Source organism: Centroberyx affinis, unplaced genomic scaffold, assembly GCF_046629955.1.
Source record: "Centroberyx affinis isolate AG114_WGS23_722 - 3 ecotype Tasmania unplaced genomic scaffold, CSIRO-AGI_Caff_v1 ptg006652l_1, whole genome shotgun sequence".
Classification (NCBI taxonomy): domain Eukaryota; kingdom Metazoa; phylum Chordata; class Actinopteri; order Beryciformes; family Berycidae; genus Centroberyx; species Centroberyx affinis.
Window position 1 is genome coordinate 31,689 of NW_027283375.1, and position 24,182 is coordinate 55,870.

The following is a 24,182-nucleotide window of genomic DNA, read 5'->3' on the forward strand; positions in this document are numbered from 1 at the left end:
TATATAAAAATGGAGGCACCCTGGGGTGATGTTATTATGATTTTTCTGCCAGTTGACTGACTTGCAGGAACAAGGTCAGGGGTCCTACATATGCTGTGGAAATGCCAAAAGCGATGGTCTTTGCATGTCTTAGAGTGGAGTATATGTATTTTCTATTATGAAATGATGTCTCATTTATGAATGTTTGGGGGCTGCAAAATTGTTTATATAAGACTGGATTTAAATGATTGTACCTGTAACGACTGCTGGCAGGGTGAACATTGTTATTGCTGCATGAATGTATGTGTGTGCACGTGTGTGTGGGAGTTGGTGAATTTTTTATAGAGAAAATGAAACTCTTTATCCTTCAAGATACAGTTGGAAGATCGAGTACAATTGGGGTGCATTGATTTAAGGTTTGAGGCTGTGGCTGAGAGACCATAATCATTTTCTTGGCTATCAAAAGTAAGAGTCCCAGTATCTGATTTGTATCATCTAAGCCTTCTGGCAACATTCCTAATATAAAGTAGGATAGATGCAAAGGTAAATTTTATCCTACAATCTGTGTATGTTCTAGCATTCTAATAAATTGGAGTATGAACCTCCACTAAGCCAAAGCTTCTCCAGCAAAAAATAAAAATAAAAACCATGTACATATGAAAACAAATCTAAAATCTTTTCGTTTAGGATTATTATATCTCCATAGATCAATTAATTGTATTATTCAAGGTTTTAGAGTTTTTAGATTGGCACCACTGCTCAGGTGGGAATCTGTCTAGTTTCCCATCCCGCACAGCAGTTAGCAGTTAAGTTTTAAACTGATTTTAGTTTCTTTCCCCACTGAGATTTTTCATCAAAGAACCACAGAAGCATTCTGAACACCTCACCAAGCCTGCGTTACCTATGGGTGCATCAATTAGCGTGACGCCTCTGGATTTGCACGTAGAGATATTGCTGAGGGCATGCCAAAGAGTTCTATTATTTTCCCTCGCATGAGAATAGATGACTGTATTTCTTGAAAGCTCATAAAAAGCCCTCGAGCCATGAGAACCCCGTCGTCACAACGGTATCAAAGCCTCGCGGAACATTCCCGTCTTTAAAGCGGAGCCAAGTGAGCGATCGGCTTCCTGTGCGCTCACCCAGCCTGGAGAGCACCCATGCCCTCTGCCTTTTAATGACGCCTGAGTAAACATAAACAGTACTGTAAAGCCTCACGGTCTCCATCCATCAACACAGACTAATTTTAGGCTCTGGGGAGTACATATCGTCCAAGTCTCGATGGAGATATTTCTTGACTTTAGACTGGAAACTGAGCTGCAAAATCTCCCCAAAAAAATGACACACCGGCTACAGCTTGCGCGGTTCGTTATCGCCAGTCCGGTCACGGCTTGTGCTCCAGGAGACATATTTGGGAACACATCTGCAGGTCTACTTGTTCTTAGAAGGCTATTAGTGATCGCCGGCCAAAGCCGAAGAAATGAATCGGCCTCTTAAAACCTCTTATCGAGCGATGCTGTCAGCCCTAAGAATGAAAAATGATTTCCCTCCTCCTGGCACAGTTGGAGGAATGGAGGTCACGTCTCAGGTGAAATCAGGTGAAAAGATCTTGCATCAGCCTCTCAGCAGCTTGCCAAAGATATTGAATATAATGCCTCAATATAATCACACTCTTATCTCTTGTTTGTGGGCTTTCTTTGCCCTAACCTCTATCAGTGATGCTGATGTATGGTTTTTGAGATTAATGATAGGTAATTATTGTTTTCTTTAGTTTTCTTGATTTGGAAACCATACAAACCGTACTTCATGATATGTTTAGAGAACTCAGTATATAGTAAATCACATCCACAGAGACTTGTGATGCTAATAGCAATCCGTCAGCTCGGTTTTCCTGACTTCCGAGAAACTACCGGGAAAGACATATGTAAAAGCCATGAGTTAAACCCATCGAGACATTTGTTAGAGATGTCACTCTCCCCCTCTTTGGGGACCTAAAGCATGTGACCCCTTCCAGCTATTTCTAGGAACCTTGGTAGTAACGGATGCGTCCATGCTAGCCTCTGACAGTGTTTGTGTTGGCAGCTGCTCCCACAGCCGCATCTGTTTCCGCTCTGTTTTTCACTCACAACGCTGGTGCGCTCCTCACATCTCGTGCTTTGTTCTGAGGAATTACGTGAGGAGGTGGAAAAAAGGATGACCAGCCTTAGAAACTTGTGTTTTCTTTTCCCAGTTGTAGACAAATAATCTGTTTCCCGATAGATATTTTCCATCTAAAGTTTGAGGGAGATTACATTTTGCTTTGTGTTGTGTGGTCTGAAAGAGTCAGTCATGGTGTGCTTCACGTGTACACACCACAGAACTTGAATGGATACAACGGTCCTTCCACTGTTTGCCATGGTAATTTGGCTAGTACAGCAGCATACAATGCCATTGTAGAATTTTAAGGGTTAGCTGTTATGGTGACAACGTAAGTCTGGGCATTAAGGCCGTAAGGTGTGTCACACCTGCTTGGGAACTGTGCAAAACTCAACTGAAAGCTAACGTTAGCGACGAGGATAACGTAGCTTTATCAAAGACTATACTTCTCTCTCTAGCTCTTCTAGTCAAGATTAGCATGTTAGCAATCCATGGCAGCAAGGAGACAGGGAAGCTCCTCGATCCTTGCTGCAAAACCTCTCGCCTCAGCGACTTGCTGTAGGCCTACGTCAGTTTATACAGAAGCTATAGCCAACGATACACATAAAAATGGCCGCCGCCCCGACCAGGAACGTTGATTTGAACGGGAATGACTGTTCTATCCATTCAAGTTCTGTGGTACACACACAGTACGGAGAGGTTTCTATGAAGAAAAACAAAGTGACAATTGAAAGTCAGATGTTTCCTCTTTTATAACAGTGAAAAGACAGGTTCTGTGGGAATAGCCCTCGCCAGCTCTCCGCTGCAGAGAGTCACTGATGCCAGTGTGGTATTTAAGAATAACTTAGACACACATATTTGTAAATGGTAGATATTTACATATAAAAAATAAATACATCTTCAGGACTTGTATGCATTTATGTCTTTTATGTGGTTGACTACAAAACGTACATGCAAGACTATATCAAATAATGAGTATCCAGCATTGATTGAGTCCTTCTTGATTTTTTTTTCTGTTGTTGATTGATGACTTGCATGACATTCAGGTTATGACACTAGACTGGCCAATCTGTGCCATGGAAAACCCATATCAATGCCATTTCAAAATAAAAGTCTACTCTTTCAGCCAATTTTAGGGAAATTTGTAGGTCATTCAGGTGATAGGCTGTTAATTTTTTATCCTCTGAGTGATACACTGAATAAGTTGAAAAATTGTGATTATGCCAACATTTTCTGTACCTGGCCTGTAGCATTTCAGTATGTGGGTTATTTGTAATCAGGGGAACAACAAGGACTTGAAAAAATGCTGAATATCTGGATAATAATATTCTTGTGATGGATATGACAGACGCTTTTGTTAAATATAAAAAAAAAAAGCATACAAGAGTAGATATAATCACACTTTACGATTGCTACATGCAACTGTAAGTATATATTTGGAATTCTTTAACATTGCACACAACCACCGAATCCACCCTCAAATCCATCTTTGTCTCAGCTCACTGTAAATTAGGTGAGTAGTAGTGATTTGTTACAGCATGTATTTGTGAATAATAACTTGTAGCTGAATAGCAGTGTTACCCTGGAAAACAATGTGACAAAGTAGATATAAATTCAGATTCATATTCATACAGTGTGAGTATTGTTATATTTTAATGTGATTATTAATGGTATAACACCCTTATTTCCTTAGACTTCCTTCATGGCGTGACTCCTCAAATATGTATTACTGAGGATGGAAAGATTACAGGGCCTGTAGCCCATAGCAATATACTGTTCTCAATAGCCAGCATTTGAATAGGATCTAATGGTTTGGAGATGGCAGCTAAATAACACTGCTGGTCTAATGCCCCAAATCTGCAAGTTTTGCCCTTCCACTGGTGAATTTCCACCAAAACCAGGTCTGGACCTATTGAGTGACTCGGTACGCATGGAAAGACATTCAACTTCGGTAATGTCACATGGGAAAATAAGATCTTTCTCTGTAAAAACCTCTACTTTGCTCACTTCTTATTCTGAGATTCCCTCCTACTTAGTTTTCCAATCTAAGCAACTTGCAGTGTAGTGGGAGCCAAGGAGCCTCACCACTGAGCCAACTACCCAGCACTGTTCCCAAGGATGGCTCTCGCAGGATATATCAGAACCATGGGGGGGGGGGCTTGGTGGAAATCCAAACTTACTGTGTATGTGTGTTTGTGTGTGTGTGAGAGAGAGAAAGAAAGACAGTTCTCTGAGCATCCTTAGTCATGCACTGATGACAGTATACTAGGTCCACTGTGTAATGCATGCAGTTCTTAAGATAACAACATTTTTGGTCCTTACTGGAAAAGGCTCAAGGCATCCATTACTTCCCTATCCATTGTTTAAAACAGTTGACTGTGTGAATCTGCTGATTCCAATGAATTTCCCACCGGTTGTCTCCCCCTAGACTTGGATGGTGCCTCGATGTGTCACTAAGTTAAGTCCCATGGAAGGTCAGACTGCCCTCTCCACAAACTCCAAATGGCACTTATCTCTTGTGTTTCTTCTTGGGAAAAACCACAAAGCACTTAAAAGTCATGTGATGTCTGTCTGAATAAGACTTTAATGTCTACGGTAGAGTGAAAGCTTTTTTTGTCAATGCTTCATCAAGTTAAGCATTAAAAAGTCAAAAACTTTGGATTATGCTGTTATTAATAGATTAAAAATGCTCAAAAATGTCCAAGGTGACTCTTTTTAGGGGTCAAGCCGTTTGTATGACAAACTGCAAAATGCTTTTCTTACAGTAATTCTTACAGAAATATTTTTACTTTTGGTGAATGGCATTTTAATTTGGTTTACAATGTGACCCCTTTTAGAAAAAAAAAGAAAAATCAAAGCCTCACTGCCTCATTTAACACCAATTTCACATTAATCTCAATAGACAAAATTTCATGAATGCAAATTTGCATTTATATCCACATGGTGTGGAACTGAAGAAACACATTGGTATGTGTTGTGTTCTATGGTCTAGACATTTGTGTTCTGTTTTTGTAGATTGTGTGTATGGGTGTGTGAGTGTGTGGGGGGTGGGAGAGTGTATTTCAAGAAGCAGTTTTCTTTAGCTGTATTTGAAATATAATTCTGTTGCCCTTGATATTTTGGATCATTTCTAAAATAAAACTTTTATTTTGATTCCTAAACTAGGTCTTTAAGTGAGCACACACATTGGCAATTTATCCTTAAGGGCAAACATTTCTCATTAAAAGTTTATGCTTGATTTTAAATTATTTCCTGATATTTTTTAGTTATCTGACTAACTGCTTGTTGAAATCCGACCCCCCCCCCCACCCCCCAGACTCCCAGGCAGACTTAGTTGACCAGGAGCTCCTGGTATTGCTCTGATCGGAGGAAGCGACCGAAGGAGTCTTTCTCCATCAGGGCGAAGATCCTCTTTTGGGCCAGGTCAAAGGTTGCAGGGGAAAGATCCACCAGGTTCCTCAGGGTCACGTCCTTGGTGAAGTGGTCAATGTTCACCTGCAGTGTTGGGAAGAAGAGAGAGGAGGATGATAATGAGGAGGAGGAAGATGAAGAAAAAAGGGGAGGTAGACTAAACCCCAAACCCAAATCTGTGTTAAGCCTGACATCGTGAAAGGTAGAGTTCTGAACCGGCCTTCTGCTATTGGCTGATCTTTGGTGCCAACAGGTGGTGACATCACTTGGCACCAAAGATCAGCCAATAGCAGATGGCCAGTTCAGTACCCTACTTTTTAACCTTTGGATGTCAGGCTTTACACAGATTTGGGTTTGGGGTTTAGTTACTCTTTAAATATAGATATTGATAAATATACATAGATGCAGAAATAGTAGTGATGATGATGATGATGATGATGATGATGATGGTGATGATGACAACTACAAATGACAATGATGATGATGATGATTTGAACAATACATTATGGTTATAATGGTGATGGTGATGTGGAGGCAGAAGAGGAGGCAGGGGGATCCATTATCATCTTCATCATTATCATCATCAACATCACTCTCATCAATGCCAGCATCTTATCAAATAAATCTAAAACAAATAAAACTCAGAGATGCAGCTTTTCTGAAGCAAATGTATTTTAAAAGGTCGGTCAACATTACATTTAGAAAGTCAACAGATCTTCCTCACAGTCCTATCCTCCTAGCCTAACTCCCTCCTTCCCTCTAACAGTTTCAGAGTGCTATGTCTTAGTTAAGGTGAGTGGATTGTTTACTGTGATACTGAAAATTGGTCAAATGCAAATTGTTGCACAAACTTCACTCCAAGATTTTTTTATTTTGCTGCTAAGCGCTCATTGCTGTGGTGTTTCTGCGCTGCACTTCCCAGAGATCAGCTGTCAATCAGACAGTGTCCAGTACTGTGACTTTGTCTTTTTCCTTGGATTCTCTGTTGATGCAGTTTGAGTTTCTCTTTTCTTTGTCTGTTCAGCCATGGTGGCTATCACTGCTCTTGCTAACTACCCACTTCTTCTGTTTATTCCACACAAACCAGAAACATAAACTGTGTGCTGGATTTTTCCCAGGAAAGACCTGTGTGTGTGCATGTGTGTTTAGTTGCTCCTGTATGTTTTTCACTCTGTGCAGCCCTGTGAAGAGCCTATCCAAATTCACTGGCTACAAAAAGGCTAACGAATCATTGGGTTTTTAAGTAATGGCATTTTCTGGTAAAATTCAGAATCCACTAGTCATTGTAGCTGGTTGACAAAATAACTTCACACAAGATTTGGCACATAAATTATATCTGAAAAAAATGTATCTCTTAGATTAGTGGCCTATATGCAGTATTGTATGGTCCTAAATGTCTGAGATTTTGTATACACAGTGAAAATTAATGGGAAAACCACTTTCACTGATTTGGATTTCATATGAAAGTGAGGCGTTTCTCCATAGTTGATTGCTACACATCATGTAAACTACACAATCAATATTAGCTTCTTCTATTCCATTTGGAGTTCATGCCACTATCTCTTGTTTCAGCTCATAAAAAGGGGAAGTGACAGAGTCTCTGACCTCTCTGGGCCCCTCAGTCTGGATGTAGTCTTCATAGATCTTCTTGGCCTTGGTGGCCATCTTCACGGGGTTCTTGATCTTCTTGAAGTCCTCGCAGGCCACCCAGAACTCAATGTTCTCGTCGCTGAACTCGGACTGCAGGAAGCTGCGGAAGGTAGTCAGACCATCTGAGAGGTGAAGAGGAGAGAGAGACATAGACAGAAAGAGATGAAGAGATATAGACATACAAAGATAAGGGGATGTTGTTAAAAAAAGCACCAACACAGTGTTCATTCTGACAAAATGCTTATTAATTAATCAAACCATCCAGGGTTAACATAATATAATAATGACTATACTACAGTGATTTGGTGTTTTCATTGATGAAAATGTGATGAGACAACAAAGTATGTAGAATTCCCCTAAATTTATGTCTGGTTGTTTTTTGTTCTTGCTTCAGAAAAAGAGAATAAGTCAAAATTTCCCATGATCACAGTTTCTGAGAAATGTCTTAATGCAGCAAATCAAGACACTACAGACACAACAGAGACATAGGATGAAAGTGGATGGATGTGACATGAAGCGAATACAATGTTGAGAGATTGTACTAAAACTTCACAAGTATAATACTTGAAAGACTGAAACAAGAAGGGGGGGAAAGTAGGTACAAAGCTTGTAGTTTGGAAGAGTATGAAAGCGCAGTGCTTATTCCAAAATTAGGCCCCGAAATAAGGCTTGATAAAACATCCACTCATTTCGGTCATTTGCTCTATTATGAAGACCATTGTAATACAACACAGTGCCTGCAAAATGTCCCATTGTCTGAAAAAGCATGTGCTGCAGATGATAAGCACTCTGCCATTGCCTCAGGCTTTTATCTGCCATCTAAACGGCTAGTTTGGTACAAAATAGCGCTGAGTAGCAATCAAGCTGCAGCTTTTCGAAACGTCCTGCAAGGACACACACACACACACACACTCATAAACAAGCATTTAAAACAAGCATAAAAAAAGAACCAGAACAATCAGCAGAAAATATACTGTATTGTGTTTGCACCTGAATTCTGCAAAACAAGAAAAAAAAAACATTCTGCCACCTAAATGCAATTGAATTGATTTTCATGTTTTTAACTGAAACTAAATTTAAATTAAGTACACTGTCCTTCATAGACTGACAAAGCTGTACAGCCCTAGGACATAATAAAACAATGTCAAACTCGCTGTATTATTAAAAATAAACACACACACAGATATCAACCTGAAAATGAGATGAACTTTTCTAGATACGCGTTCATATGCAATATATAGGCTATTGCGTAACACACATGCATGTTATTGCACTGCATTATGTAACCGTTAACTTCTTGGGGGGAAAGATTTGCACGTTCGAGAGGCAATAACTCACTGGGAATCCCACGCGAATTGACGGGGGGGACAAACCCATATAGAAGAATGTTAATGTAAAACCTCATGTGGATAAATAATCGCGGCGCAGCAGTTTGCCGCTACCGGGTAATGAATCAACGCTGGTGGAATCATTTAGACCTCTCCCTTGAGACGTTACCATAACACACACGGAACCTCTGTGGACCGATACGCACACAGAAGGCATGCGCACGCTAAAGAAACATGCATCTCTTCCCGCTTTCTTTTGCCACCCATGCAGAAAACCCAGTTTTACTCTGAAGCTGAGCAGGCACACTGACAAGTCGGGCCTAAGGAGAAGAGCCCGTGCCCTTGTATGTATCAGCTGGTCAGTAAAACATGGGCACACGGGCGATTTAAGTGAGTTTTTAAGCGGGGAGTTTACACATACCGCGAAGAAGAGTTAATGATCGCTCTTGCTTGCTCGGGGTCTTTCTGTGCGCTTTCTGACACAGGTGTAAACAGCAGAGCCAGTGGTTGGTCTCTGGCATGTATAATGACTTTTTTTTTTTCCCTCCTAAATATGTTTCTCCTTACAGGCAATGCTTATATCTCTCCCAAACCCATAGGTCTACAGGCTATGTCAGCGATTCTCAACCTTTTTCATATTAAGGATCCCTAATTTAGTCCACATTAGGGCCACGGACCCCAATTTAATGAGATTTGGCATCTCGGACCCAAATCTGAGAATATTGCTATAGATATGATTTTGTCCAGAATTCCATGACTATCTATATTGTAGTTAGAGAGAGAACAGTGAAACTATGATCAAAATCGTCATTTTTCTACATTCTCTAATTGTGTTAATTTCTTGTAAATGAAGTAATGGGGAAGTTTAACAATTCATCAATTTGCTGGGGCCCCCCTGGAACCCCCTCAATGACCCCTGGCGGTCCCCGGACCCCATGTTGAGAACCACTGTGATACCAGAGAGAACATTCTTTTCTGTGATTTAGATTTAACTTATGCTAATGAACTTGGTGCCTCATAGGCTAGTATATGGGCCGATAAAACCACGTCAAGCTAGGTGTAGCTGTTTAAACAGTCTGGTAGACGGACACCAGACCAAGGAAGGCATGCTTCTCCGTTTGGGAGTGGTTTAAGTTAAACCCAGGTGCCAGGTATTACATAATGATTTAGATAATATTACATTATAAGACTCTGTTTGTTACGGCTCTCTGTGTTTGGTAGTGAGGGAGGCAGCAAAGGTGGACACTGTTAAAGCGATACATTTTTAAATGTTCTGTTGTTTTTCGTTTTTTCAAGGAGGACTTCTCTCATTGTTGGGAAATAATTTAGCATTCTTCAGTTACGTGAAAAACAGTTGGTCTGCATGGTTAGAATTCATCATTAAAAACTAAAAAGTATTGCTAGTTACGTGCTAACAAGCTACAAGCTAACAACCAACATTGCGGCTTTCAGTACTATACTATACTAGTATTGTTTACAATGAGGAATTCTAGCAATACTCCCAAGCCATTTATGTTTAATTGAAGAGCCAGCTCAGAAGCTTTTCAGTGTAATATGACAAGTGTTTGATGAAGAGAATATAACACTGAACATGTGAAAATGTTAAGGTATCCCTTTAATATTGTTGCTTACCATCACTCATTTCACATGATGGAAAATAATATAAAACCATATTCAACGTGAACCTCTCTAGCTTTCTCTCTAATTAACAAGTCTTGAAAGAAATGGAATATAATATGTGCTTGCCTCCCTCTGTGTGTGTGTGTGTGTGTGAGTGTGTGTGAGTGTGTGTGTGTGTGTGAGAGAGAGAGAGACGTACAGTTGTTGGTCAGGACTCGGTCCAGAGACTCGCGCCACTGAGAAGCCTCGTCAGCAGTCGGCCTGGACACAAAAAGCCTCAGTTCAGTAAGCAACACTGGACAAAAGCATCTTACCATTTAGCTAAGGGATACAGTTAACATTTGAATTGTAGTCAGTCATCTTTCTTTACCGTGCCCTTGTCACATTGTGGGGAAAAGTTTGTATATTTGTCCTTTAGCTAGCCTAAAAATGGTTTGTTGGCGTAGTTAGCATACTTAAAGTCAGTGGTTACCGCTAGATGCAAACTAATAGCTAGCTTGCAGGTAGAGGAAAGTCAACAATGCCAAGCTAGCTAGAGAGAAAAATGTCACTGTACATGGATAAGAGTAGTAGTGTTTTTACAATGTAATCTTTCTATTCAATTTTATGAGAAAATGAACATTCACGTCACGTAAATTTAACCACAATGGACCAAAATGGACCCACCACCCAACCAGAATACCATGCAACTAAATCAATTCTCAGCTAAAAACATAACATCCCTTAAAACTGCACTAGGCTAAGACTTGTATGTCAAAATACACCTGTCTCATCAGCCTAAAGCCCAAAGTGGGGCTGCAGCACAGGAGAGTGTCCCATCGCCATTTCACCAACTGACCAAGGCTTCACTTCATTTTTCCACAATACTTAATATTTGATCATTTCTGTTGCAATACTGATATTTCTTTACAACATCCTTTGTCCATATTCAAAATTATATCATGGTCAGATAGTGTTTCAATTCAAAACAGGACAAAAATGTATAGGGATCGCACACTTTCTCTTATATATACACAGTAGTGTATAGTGTACTGTAAAGCAGTGATTCTCAACCTTTTTCTTATCAAGGACCGCTTATTTAGTCCACATTAGGGCCATGGACCCTCAATTGATGAGATTTTGTCTCTCAAACCCAAATATGATATTTTTATTGTCCATGACTATCTAGAGAGATAACAGTGAAACTATGATCAAAATAGTAATTATTCTGCATTCTCTAATTGTGTTAACTTCTTGTAAACAAAATAATGCTGAAGTTTGACAATTGATCAATTTGCTGGGGACCCCCTGGAACACCCTCAAGGACCCCTGGTGGTCCCCGGACCCTACGTTGAGAACCACTGCTGTAAAGTACATTATTTCTAATCCATTTCCAGCCCAATCTCTCCACGGTACAAGGTAATGCAAGGTAATAAAATACAGTAGCTAAGCCTTGCACCATAAAACACTGATAGCTTAGTCCAGTCGGTGAACGTTGAGTGGGATGGAGACGTTTCCCATCAGGTAGGCGAGCGTCACTCGTCTCCACAGACATACATCTCTCTTCTACTCACTTCTGCAGCTTCTCCGGCTTCTTCTCGGTTTTTTCCGGGTAGGGGATGATCAGGTCGATGGCATTGTCCGGCTTCTGCAGCAAAACTCCCAATTTAGACTTGATCTCCTTAGCCCTGGGAGACAGAAAGCAGAGGCCATGACGGCTTGTGTATGACGCAGGCCTTGTTTTGACTCCTCGTGCCATTTAATCAGTTACAGTAAAGGAGCATATAAGCAATAATCCTCAGATTGATGATGGTATAGCCTGATGTTTCCTATGGTACTCATCTGCATGGTAGTATATCATTCAACGGGCCTCTACATGAATGCTCACCTTGGATAATACAAGGGATAGTAACATCATATCCTGTGTATTGATCAATGCTGATATATTCTATTTATACAGGATGTTTATATATCATTTACAAACCTATTTTGAATTATTTTAAGCCCAAATTTACGATCAAAACTACAAATACCCTCTGAATTCTATGCAAAAGAATTAAAGGTTTGATGTTGTCAAAGGGGAAAAAGTCGCAGTAAAGGCAAGAAAACATCTTTTTTTTTCTCCTCCTTGGAAAGCAAAACAAAACAAGATGATCAATAAACTGTGATGGAGGTGTGTTTATAGCTGTGCCCTCTGTGTTACTTTTATTGATCCGGTAGGACCGCCAAGCGTTAGACCTAGAATTTCTCATAACCAGTGTCACACACACCGCCGCCATTCATTCATCCGTTAAGGCTGTTTTGTGGCGGCAGTAAAGGTGCTTGTGCGTCCTAAACGGTTATGTGTCTGCACTGTGAGAGCAAAATCTGTTTATGTGTCTGCACTGTGAGAGCAAAATCTGTACATCATAGCTTTGCATTAATATCACGACTAATGGCTAAAAAGTTTGATTATGTTTTGGCCAATTTAAGCTTTAGAAAGTAGGGAGCTAATTAAGGCTATACAAGTATTTAACATTGAAGATTTGTTCAAAATTGTTTTTGTTCAACTCTGTGGGTCTAGAAACCTGTTTGTAAACCTGTTTGTAAACTGCATAAGCTAAAAAAAAAAATCCTAGTTTGTGTTTTCATTATTTTGTTCAATAAGCTGGTGATATATCAAATAGATGAAGTACCACTGTCTGGTTTATAAAGTCTAAATAAAAGAGAAAAACTAATTCCATGCTCTATTTCCACGAATCAGAAATTCAGTTCAGAAATGAAAAAGTTAACGAAGTTGATAAAGAGATTTAAACTGGCAGTTTGAATCCAGCCTTTAAGTTCTTGCAGGTGGAAGCAGTTGACCTGAGAATGATAGCAGCATGGATTCAGTCTAGGTTTAATTCAGTGGGATGATTCTAATGAATTATGACAGAACATTATACATGTTCAAGAAACTTTGAATCTGAAAATAATAATCATTGTATTCCCATGTTTCTAAACTTTACTTGATAAGAACTTAAAACATAAACTGCGGTGTTGAAATCTCACAAAAAAAACCCAATTTCATTAAAATGAGCGTTTTTTTAAGCAAATACAAATCTAATCAAGTTTTCTTCGATTTTAAAAACTTCAAACATGATGAGATCCATACCACATGACAGGAATATATCCATCCTCCTGGTTTTTTTTTTTTTTTTTTCCAGAATCATCAAAATGAGAGATAGCAGTAAAAGTGACAAGTGACGACGCAGATCTCACCTTTCCAGGCAGGTTTGGGGTAAGGCGGCTAATCCTTTACACATTTTCCAAAGCTCGCAGTCCCGGTGTTTAAAGTGAATCCAATCTCCTAGTTAACCTACTGTGAGTCTCTGAGTGCCTTTTGCTTTCTGACTGTGGCTTTCAGCACATGGGGAGTTTTATACAGACAAGGATTGGGCTGCGGGCCAACCAGCTAAGCCAATCAGACCGGGATCTCCACAGCTGAGGAGCCTGGCTTAGGAAGTGTGGGGCTTCATATGTGAAGGGGCTGTGGGGGGTGGGGGGGTTAAATTAAACAGCAGATCTGGGATCAGTGTGCGGCATGGACTCTGTCGGGACCGTGGGATTGCGGTCAGGAGAGGTCACTGATTTGGGATCGGAGGGTTTATAATGTTCTGTTACCTAAAGTTCATTTTTCAACTAATCTCTAAAATCAGAAAGATCCAGTGTCTAAGCATTTTGCGCTATTAATGACATCCTGTTGCATATCCTGTTTATGACTGAATCTGTACTTTTCATGCATACATTTCTAATTGATATGTCTTAATGACTGTTGGAATTGCTGTTTCATCCCCAGTTCCATCTAATCTAATCGAGTTCAATGGAATCCAATCCAATCATTTTATAAGCATTTTTGGAAGGAAGCCTGCTATTACACTGCTGCCCATAATGAATGTCTGTTTTAGGTGAAGGCCTGTGCATTCAGCTGATGACATCCACATTTCAGTGTAATCCAAACTCTACTGGGACACACTCAGTGAAGATCATGTCGTTGTTGTTGGGTGAATCATTTTTGATGACGCTGATGTTTTAAATTCAGTTGAGGGATGAAAGCGATAAAGTTTATGACCCTTGGTTCTTATGAAACCCTTTCAAAACCCGTTGGATAACCTCAAAAATGCATGATGGTCAAACTAATAACACAGAGGTTTTTCTTAGTTCCTGAAAAGTCAACATTTTCAGGAACATGACAACAGCGATATGCAAGTTGAAGCGGTTGGCGGTTAGTTTGGCAGCAAAGTTTAGGCAAATAAAATGTCAACTCATAAGTGTCATGTTAAGTTTTGGCAAGAAGTGGAATAGCAAAGGAAACAGTTTAAAAAGGTATTTAGTGATTTTTGTTAAAGGAATAATCCACCCAAAAATGAAAATGTGGTCTTTATCTACTCACCCTCATGCCAGTTAAAACACTAGTAAAGTTTGTATGTCAGTATAACACACGGCGAGCTAGCTGGCACAGCTTCATTTCAGCCTTCTCCAAAACAACTGGAGTGACGGAGATGTTTCTTTAGAGTTCCAAAATAGGCAAAAATGACAATAAAACATGTTTTTAATAAACTCGGAAGTACAAGCTGACGAGGAGCACAGGAAAGCAGCAAGATTCTTCCACCAGAGCGCTATAGGACGATCAGAGCTCCATGAAAAATCAAGGAGATAATGAGGTAAATATTGGACTTTTGGACCCACAGTGCAATCATTTGGTTTGGATTATTCTGTTTGGAATAATTTTATGATATTTTTTTTTTATTCCATTCACTCCAGTTGTTTTGGATAAAGCTGCTAATGAGCTGCGTTATAGCTAACTTACTGTGTGCTATATTGACATAAAACTTCACCAGTGTTTCAACCGACAAATGGGTGAGTAGATTTTCAGAAATTTTCATTTTTGGGTGAAGTAGTCCTTTAAGGGTGAGGTTACAATTAAGTTAAAACTTTTTGAAAAGGTGTGTCGCACAACTAAGCGTAAGGCCACAATTATTGCAGCTGCAATCGTATCAAAAGTAGTTTCATTCTACCTGAATTGAATGTGAAGAGATCACATCTCCGGCCAGGTGTTGCCTCCCACTCTAGTTTTGTTTTGCCAGAGATATTCTAAAATGGTGACAGGATTCACCCTCTGTTTAACACAACCCTGTTTAATGGCCTTTTAAAACAAATTAGAAACATGTTTTTTGCGTTCAGTTTATGTCAGACTGGGCAATTGGAGAGAGGTAAAGTCTTGACTGTCAGCCTGTCATACTGTAGGCTATATTGAGGCCGTTCCATGGATCGGCTGTCCTTGACCTTGTCCCACAGAAACAGAGACTGCTTTGAAAAGGAAAGATTTTTCCAAGATGGCAAAAAAGTGTCTGGGACGGCAAAATGGCACACAGTCTGCAAACACCTGAACCCCATTCATGTGAATATGCAGCTATCAGATGTTTTTGTGGTTTTGAAATGTTCCAACATCTCCTAATACCATAGCTTTCATGACCACTTACTGACAATTTTCAGATATATTTTTTCCTGACACATCTTCACTTTACAGTTCCTAATACATTATGAATCTTCAAATACTGTAACATGACCCAAAGCAAGTAATCATGCCAACAAGATAAGAGATATGCAGATTTAGTGGCCTTTTGTCATTCATTTGCATATGTTGATATTAGTTAGTTAGCCAAATTGAAGTGGAAGTAAAGCTCTTTTGGGTGTGAACACTCAAACAAGTATTCTAATCTCAATGCACTCATACATACATTTCAGAGGGCGTCCCTTAAATACAGTATATGGCATATTAGAGTCTTTGTTCTATGGATTGTATTGGGCAGAGGGCTGTTTGAAGCTCAATGTTGATTGAACTGTCCAAGATCATAAGCATAACATACTGCAATTGAAAAAAACAAAACAAAATACATATCTGCTCAAAGTAAGTTTCAAGGAGGAAGCGAGAATGCTTATTTTCCCATAGACACTCTTGTCTGAAATGATAAAACTGGCTCTTTAACACATTGCTTCTCAACCTTTTTCATATCAAGGACCCCTAATTTAGTCCACATTAGAGCCACAGACCCCCATTTGATGAGATTTTGTCTCTCGGACCCAAATCTGAGAATACTTTAATTGTCAGATATGATTTTGTCCAGAATTCCATGACTATCTGTACGGTAGAGAGATAACAGTGAAACTATGATCAAAATAGTCATTCTAAAATGACAAAATCATTAAGTTTAACAATTCTTCAGTTTGCTGGGGACCCCCTGGAATGCCCTCAAGGACCCCTGGTGGTCCCCGACCCCACGTTGAGAACCACTGCTTTAACAGATAACAGATAACACAAAAAAGCAAACTTTAAATTCAAGTAAGAGAAAAGGAAAAAACATGCAGTGAAGTGGTTTTTCTGCAAGGTTTTCGGTGGCTTTTTCCTTTCGGCGGGTTTGAACTCCTTATTAGGTCGCAGTAGCCGACCTGGCACCGCGATCCTTCTCGTTCATTCAGATCCCAATCAGAGAGGAGACACATGGTGGGAGGGATCTACTGTAAGTTATCCTGAAAACCCTTAAGTGGATGACAAGGAGCGATTATTTGTTACGCCGGAGTTGGATGTTTTCCCTGTGATTTATGAAGTTATACTTGCAGGAGACAGCGAGCGCGGAGCCAAGCTGGCCCTGGCCCGCTTTCTTTGGCACGTCCAACTCTCTGCAGAGCTGCGGCTCCGATGTACACCGTTCAGAATGAACAGTGAATGTGCTGATCCAGAAACTGTAATTGTTAAATATACCAATGTTAATGCAACATCCCATATCATGTCCGACTGTGAGAGGTCGTCAGGTGAAACAAGCAGAACACAAAACGGAAATTTCTTCATGTGAGAACGTCTCTGTTCTTACGTTGCGATAACTATGATTACACAGTAAACGCATAACAAAGATAACTGTGGGAACGCGGCAAAAATGCTTATGAGTCTGAGAATGTGACGTTTTTTTTTTTTAAATTTCTAGTGGTCAACCTCTTATCTGGAGCAGAAATTATGAGAGGGCGCTTCTGAGGTATCTCATTTGAAAATCTATTGAATTCTGGTATGACAAAGCCATTTCATTAGCTTTATCGAGCCCTCGCCCCATAAATCTTTTGTGCATGTATTTATTAAAAAAATGGCTCGGCTCTGAATTTAATACTGCTTTCGGACAAAAGACTCCGCTAAGGTGTCAGTGTGTTGATATGTAGGGCGGCAAGCCGGTTATGGAGGTGGTGGGTTTGCAACCTTAAGTTCCACTAACCCACATTACAGTATACAGTATATGTGTACTAACTTGCTTCAAGGCTGGTGTTGAAATCTAGTTGTGAAATACTGTGATATAACGCAACAGTTGCTGGCAATATGCCACTGTGGTCGTATCTGTCCTTGTAAAGATAAAACCACACATATACACATAAAACCACACATATACACATAAAACCACACATATACACATAAAACCACACATATACACATAACACCACACATATATATACACACATAAAACCACACATATACACATAAAACCACACATATACACTACACACTACACAAGGATATTTTTCTATATATCTTTACTTGTAAATAGTTTCTATTTCCAATGCAAAACAGAATCTTTCGATTTATAAAACATTTTTTTCAGTTTCTGATTGTTCAATGTCTTAGTTTAGTGTCCTAGTTTAGTTAAAAATAAAGAAAAAAGAGAGAGCGAGAGATGAAAAGTACAGTATGAGGATGTGGAAATATATTTCATAATTAATTATATGCCAATATTAAATCAATTTGATGCTTTGAAGGCACAAAAATTGCATTGCCAATGAATATTAGGTTAGAAAATGCAACATTTGCCCGCTTTAACGTGACTTCCGGTATAAACCACGCCCACTTCCGGTCTTCTATCCGAATACAGATACAGAGACAGATCATTTCATTGGTTGAACAGATACAGATACAGATAATGACGTCCCTGTACACCTCTACTCCATACTGTACATAAACACACAGTATATACAGCATCTCACTCAGACATGATGCATCACCGCTTTAAATGGCAGCGTCTAAAAGATCATCTACACCTTGACACACACTGCTCATTCAAGACCATCATGCAAATCGGGATAAAAGCGTGATTCATTTGTGCTTAGTGTGCAAAAAGAGGGTACAGGACATCGAAAGTAAACAATCCTCAAGCTCCGCTACTGAGGAACCCCATGAGATCAGTATCCAGACAACATGAGCCAGAACAAACACAGAACATGACCGAGCCTGGAAAGCCTGGAAAATTTCAATTTCACGCAATTTCGACGACTACAAACAAGTAAATAAACAGTCCCATCCTCGTTCCAAAGAACATCTTCCCTACCAGAAAGTGAGCCATGTTTTGCAGCCAGTATGCAATAGGGATTTTTTTTTTGGCAAGGCAATGTATTTAGAAAGCACACACAGACATAGATTTCTGCCCATGTTGGAGCCTAGACAATAGAGAGACTTCTTTAAATCGACTTTCTCAATAGCCATGTTTTTATTCCAAGGCCAATAACAAAGACCAGCACATCTTTTTTTCTTTTCTTTGTTTTTTGCCTTCATTATTTTTTTTTTTAAACAAGGTTCACCGCAACTTGTGATGAAAAATGAAAATGTCTTCTGTAGCGAGGTTTTTTCTTTCAACTTGGATAGTCATTCGCCATTCATTTTTCAAGTTGACTCCGCTTTTGTTATTCTTGCTTGAAAATTTAGGTCATCCTTTCATTTGCCTCCGTGTGAAGTTCGTTACTCCAAAGGCAACGAAACTGGCTTCAAAACCAATTTTCTAATACAAAAAAAAAGAGCTGCAAGCTTTTCATATACAACAGCAACGATGTGTGGTTTTTAGACTCTTACCCACTTCATCTCAACATCTCTGGATGCTGCTTTTTAGGTTTTTTGATCCTGCGTCAGAGTCCACAGTGAAGTGACCCTGGACAATATGGAAGAAAGGAAAAAAAAAAAAAAATGACTGTGTTATTTGTTCATAAAAAGCAAGAGTGCGCGCCTACAATAGCCTCGCGGGAGTTTGCTTTCATCGCAGAATTTACTGGAAGTTCAGCGAGGGAAAGTCCTTTGAGCGGGGTGTGTGCTTAGGCCAACGGCAACAGCTGGAGACGCTGTTCAAATAAACTGGAGCCGGTTGGCAGCCGGGGGCCGCTTTGTTTACCGCGCTGACATGTGCCCTGTACTCGGTTTAGGGGCTGTAATTAGCAGCTGAAAGCACAGGCGACACCATAAAACACTGCCACTCCAACTCAATGGTCTCTAAACTGCACACACAGTATGGATTTATATGTAAAGGCTGTTGATGTGGACTTTAGCTGATGTTGACTTAGAAAATGGATTTGCAATTCTTGACATCTCCCTATTGTATGTTCCGCATCTGAACGTTGTAACTGTGGGACTTGATCTCATTTTACTGATGAAAGTGCATATTGAAGAGCTTTACTTGATTACATATAAATGCTCCAAGTGCTCTAGCATGCTAATGAAGTCATGGCAGATGGTATGCAGCGTGAGTTTTATTGATTACACTTATGGTGAAGTCGGGCTGCTGGGTCTTATCAGCGGTGTTTGCCGCGTTGTCCCGATCGCACGATAAAGAACGACACCTGCTTTTATGTTTACAGCGCATTAACTATTAAAAAGCATCAACTAGCCTTTTGAACTCCGATGAGCGGCCCGCTTATCCCTCCACATCCAAAAATGGGAGTATTTACTGTTTTGGCATCACGGCCATTACGTTCCCATTACGCCGCTGTCGCTTTACCGTCAGAAATAAATATAAACCGTGGTATTTGCCTCAATCGCTCTCTCTCTCTCTCAGGGGAGCAAATAAAGCAAACTGCTTCTCGGTCGCCAGATGCTTTTTGCCAAACAGGAAGGCGAGTGTAATCTCTTGCCTGACATTATTCCAGAAATACCAGCGAGCGCCACCGCCGATCCTGGGCTAATCTCTGAGCTTTGTTATGACTCCTCCTCGGCCCGGGCTTGTGGAGATCTCAGACGGTTCCCGCTGACGTTTCGCTCACTTCCCTCTGGCTAAAGGTCAACAGTGGGAGCTCTGAGATAAAACGCAGGGTGCTGTAAGAGAGAATGGGTGCATGTGTGTGTGTGTGTATGTTTGGGAGGAAAGCAGCGAGTAAAACCCACAGTGATGTCAGGAGGTCAGCAGCAGGGGCCCTGTGATATATATACAGAATAGGGCTCCGATGTCAATGTCGCCATTATCTTGCTGAACCCAGATCAGCCCTGACACATAGTGCCTAATGCGTCGGTCTAGAAGAGCTGGGCAGCATGCTAAGTAGGCAACGTCGCTCTCACAGCTCCTGTCAGCAAGATATACTGGCCGTTGTCCTCGTGAATCAATAGTGCATGGCATGAGCACATGTGGTTAGCGTGTTGCTCTGGTACTAAGAGAACCATTGCCGAATGTAGGGGACAGTCAGAGGTGGAAAGTAACTAAGTACATTTACTCGAATACTGTACTTAAATACAATTTTGAGGTACTTGTACTTTACTTGAGTATTACCATTTTATGCTACTTTATACTGCTACTCCACTACATTTCAGAGGGAAATATTGTACTTTTTACTCCACTACCTTTATTTGATAACTTAAGTTACTTTGCAGATTCAGATTATTAATACAAAATATAATCAACTAATAAATTGTGATGTATTATTACAGATTACTGTAAACTACCCAGCAGTATATAAAGTAGTGGAAATCAGCCCCACCTTTTCCAGCTGCAACATTAAAGTGATGCTTACACATTAATGCATCAATAATTATAATTCAATAATATTATATATACTGTATTATTCTGAAATGGGCCATTCTGCATAATGAGTACTTTTACTTTTGTTGCCTTAAGTACATTTTGATGCTAATACTTTTGTACTTTTACTTAAGTAACATTTTGAATGCAGGACTTTTAGTTGTAACAGAGTATTTTTATACTGTGGTATTTCTACTTTTACTTAAGTAAAAGATCTGAGTACTTTGTCCACTACTGGGGACAGTTCAATGTTATGAGGCCAAGAGCCAAACAGAAGTTGGTGGTAAACCGCAGGGACAAATCCGATCTGGTGGCACAACATAAAATACAGTGTAGAGGCCGGTAGAGGCTGCCAATCTTCTCACTGATGGTCTTGTTTGTTTATGATAATTAGAATTATACAGTAACGTCTCAAAATGAATGTGGCAAAAATGCTTGTAGAGCCTTTAAAGAAGGGAACGGAGGCAATGATATCTTCTCTTCATCTACATCCCCCCACTTAAATTATCAAGGGATCGCTGCTTTCACCTTGGTTGACATGATCACTTTTGTCTTGCTGGCAGGGTCTTAATGGGCTGTCACATCGCAAGAGACAACCATCGAACCCCGCTGTCTAAACACAGCTGTGCAGAACAATATCAGCAGATTATAGCGGATGAATACAGTTTGTCTCTCATACATGATAAAAAAAAAAAAAAAGAACATGGAGTGCTTGAGTTCATTTTCCCGATGCGCAGGATGTGACATAACGTATGTGCTGTAAACTCTAGTAGGTGTTTATGTAGCCGACATGCTTCAACGGTGAGGGATGGGGGGGGTCACTGGGGCTATCGAGCGGACACCTCCCATGTCTACATCTTTCGTCTCACCCTGAGATTTGTCACTTTGTTGGTGCGCGGTTGAATCCCGACTGAGAGTCAAGTAAAAAAAAAGAGCCGCTAAAGAGCCTCATTTTGTCCCCTAAGCTGACTGGGCTGAACCTCAGGCATGGGGCCGGACGGTCGAGAAGGTGTCCCGTTTCTCAGCGCTCCAGTCCGGAGGCCCGCGAGAGGAAATTAAAAATGCTTTTCCCACAGCACCATTAATTGTTTTCGTGAAGACGTTTATTTGCCGAGGCTTTCCTGGTGAACCCGGTGCTTAGAGGGGGGACAGAGCAGAGCTACGAAAACTGTTTTCTTTTGAGTTACCACGCCGTTGTCTGTTATGCAACTTGTGGCCTGAACATCGAAGTGGGGGGGGGGGGGGGGGGGAGAAAATCAGAGGATAAATAATGATGTATTCGTTATCATTCCTGCCTTAGAGAAATAAATTGCATTCTTCATTCAGAGAGAAAATGGATTTTCCATTGAGCGGGTCAGCATAAAATGTTAACAATGGATCTATTGCTGGACAGTGCTTGCTTTTTATGTAACACAGATCATACCAACGAAATGAATCTACAGTGTAATTTATCATATTAAACACAGACCAGACATCTCTTGTGGTCGACTTGTGCTTCACTTTTTCATGAATTTACAGTATGGCTTTAATTCCATCAGTGTTGCTGACAAATTCAATGGCAATTTAGAGTATTTTCAGGGATTACCTTAACATAAAACACATGGGAAAAGTACATTCGCTGGATAGGAGCCTATGAGAAACACGGCGATCGACCGCAAAAGCTACGCCTGTGTATTTTGACAGTTAAGAAACTTCCACATCAATATCTGATGAACGAGATAAACCTCAGCTTCATAACAATGATTATCACAAGCCATTTAATTTCGGCCTGTAGTCTAAGTGTGTTTGGGTTTCTCAGAGATTTGGAGACAAATCAGACCAAATGGCCTCTAAACTGATGTGATAACCGCTAGCCAAACCAAACTTGACACTGAAGCTAAGCCACTATGGAAAATAGCAACAGTTTGAGGTGACTGCTTGGCTCGTGCGACTCTGGATGTGGCCAGTGGACAGAGGGCTGTTTAGCTGATTGTGCAACATAGTCCCATAGTGGAGAGTATTAATAGCTTGTTGCTTATGGACCTCATGTATAGCGTTTGGAACTGGGGTTAATGCACTAAGGAACACATTTAATGGAGATTTGATCTGGTCACGTTCTCAGCTCTCTGTGTAATATGATGTTTAATTTGCTGTGTAGGCCTATACTGTGTGGATTATGTGCTGGCCAATGGCCTCCAACATGGGAACTCAAACACTGATTTAGTCTCAGACAGTGAAAGGGCAAATTTTCCCTGGCTAAAGAACATTATTTGCCCTTCACAGGTCTCAGATAGAGAATATCTCTACACTGTGCTTCTGTACTGGATTGTTTTGAAAAATATGACTAGAAAATGATTTCTGCAGGTTATTGCTAACAGAGCTGAATTGACCTTATTCACGGTGGCCATTTTGAACCCTCGGGTTGGGAAATTCTACCTGGAAGATTGGCATAAATCTAGCATTACATAAGTGAGGACTTCAGATAGACGAACAGTTACCAGATTAACTAGCAACATTTACAACAACTGCCTGAATTTAGCAGGAAGTTAGCTAGTTAGCTTATTAGTTAGTTAGCTACTAGCTAGCTGCCTAGACTAGACTCTGGTAGAGATAACAAGCCAAATACATTAAAATGTGAACTGATATCCCTCTGATTCCTGAGATACATTTGTTTCCGATATGTGTGAATCTGTAAAATACAAAGTGTAGAGCAGCTGGACTTGCTCTTCCAGGTTTCCCACCCTATGTAAAAGGTCAATTGCTCTAAAATTTGCACTGTTTCATAAATACCATTATAAAATAATTTAATATTGTAGATACATATGTGAACGGCTGAACTAGATCTTAGCTATAGACCAGATAGACTATGCCACCTTGGGACTTTCACCCAAAGAACTAGCTGGTTGAACTTGTAACCAACAAAAGAGGGTTTCCACATACAGGTTAATTCTGCAGAATTGAGACACAGATGTGTGTTTTACAATAAAACATAGAGGGTTTCCACATACAGGTTAATTCTGCAGAACTGAGACAGAGATATGTGTTTTACAATAAAACGTAGAATCTGTTTTCATCCATCAACCACAATTAAAGGTAGCAGCACATAATTACATATACTAGTTCTCTTAAAACAATTATGCTTGAAATAACTTCCACGGTTACCAAACAATTTACAATCCAATTGGGCCAATGGAGGGCTGCAGGCCGACTGCAGTGGGGGGACTTGGCGGGCATTTAATGGCACTCTGGCTAACACCACTCGTGTTGGAAACACCAC

The 24,182-nt window shown here is 40.2% G+C and overlaps 1 protein-coding gene across 2 annotated transcripts; it reads right to left on the minus strand.

The window, feature by feature from the left end:
• Positions 1-3,625: 3,625 nt before the first annotated feature.
• rgs5a (regulator of G protein signaling 5a) lies at positions 3,626-13,468 on the minus strand. Of its 2 annotated transcripts, none has more exons than XM_071512941.1 (5): positions 13,341-13,468; positions 11,675-11,788; positions 10,321-10,382; positions 7,129-7,295; positions 3,626-5,607 (listed from the first exon to the last, which is right to left on the minus strand). In XM_071512941.1, the coding sequence occupies exons 1-5, from the start codon at positions 13,382-13,384 to the stop codon at positions 5,443-5,445; spliced, it is 552 nt and encodes a 183-aa protein (XP_071369042.1). In that variant the 5' UTR covers positions 13,385-13,468; the 3' UTR covers positions 3,626-5,442. The 2 variants fall into 2 exon arrangements, with proteins under 2 accessions (XP_071369042.1, XP_071369043.1); XM_071512942.1 differs by having other exon boundaries at positions 7,117-7,295.
• Between the last annotated feature and the right edge of the window lie 10,714 nt (positions 13,469-24,182).

Excerpts from the sequence above, each read along its gene's own strand:
- rgs5a (XM_071512942.1), bottom strand. The coding sequence starts at position 13,384 with ATGTGTAAAGGATTAGCCGCCTTACCCCAAACCTGCCTGGAAAG. Across the intron at positions 10,383-11,674 it reads AAGCCGGAGAAGCTGCAGAA|GCCGACTGCTGACGAGGCTT; the intron begins GTGAGTAGAAGA and ends TTTTGTGTCCAG. Across the intron at positions 7,296-10,320 it reads CCGAGTCCTGACCAACAACT|ATGGTCTGACTACCTTCCGC; the intron begins GTACGTCTCTCT and ends TTCACCTCTCAG.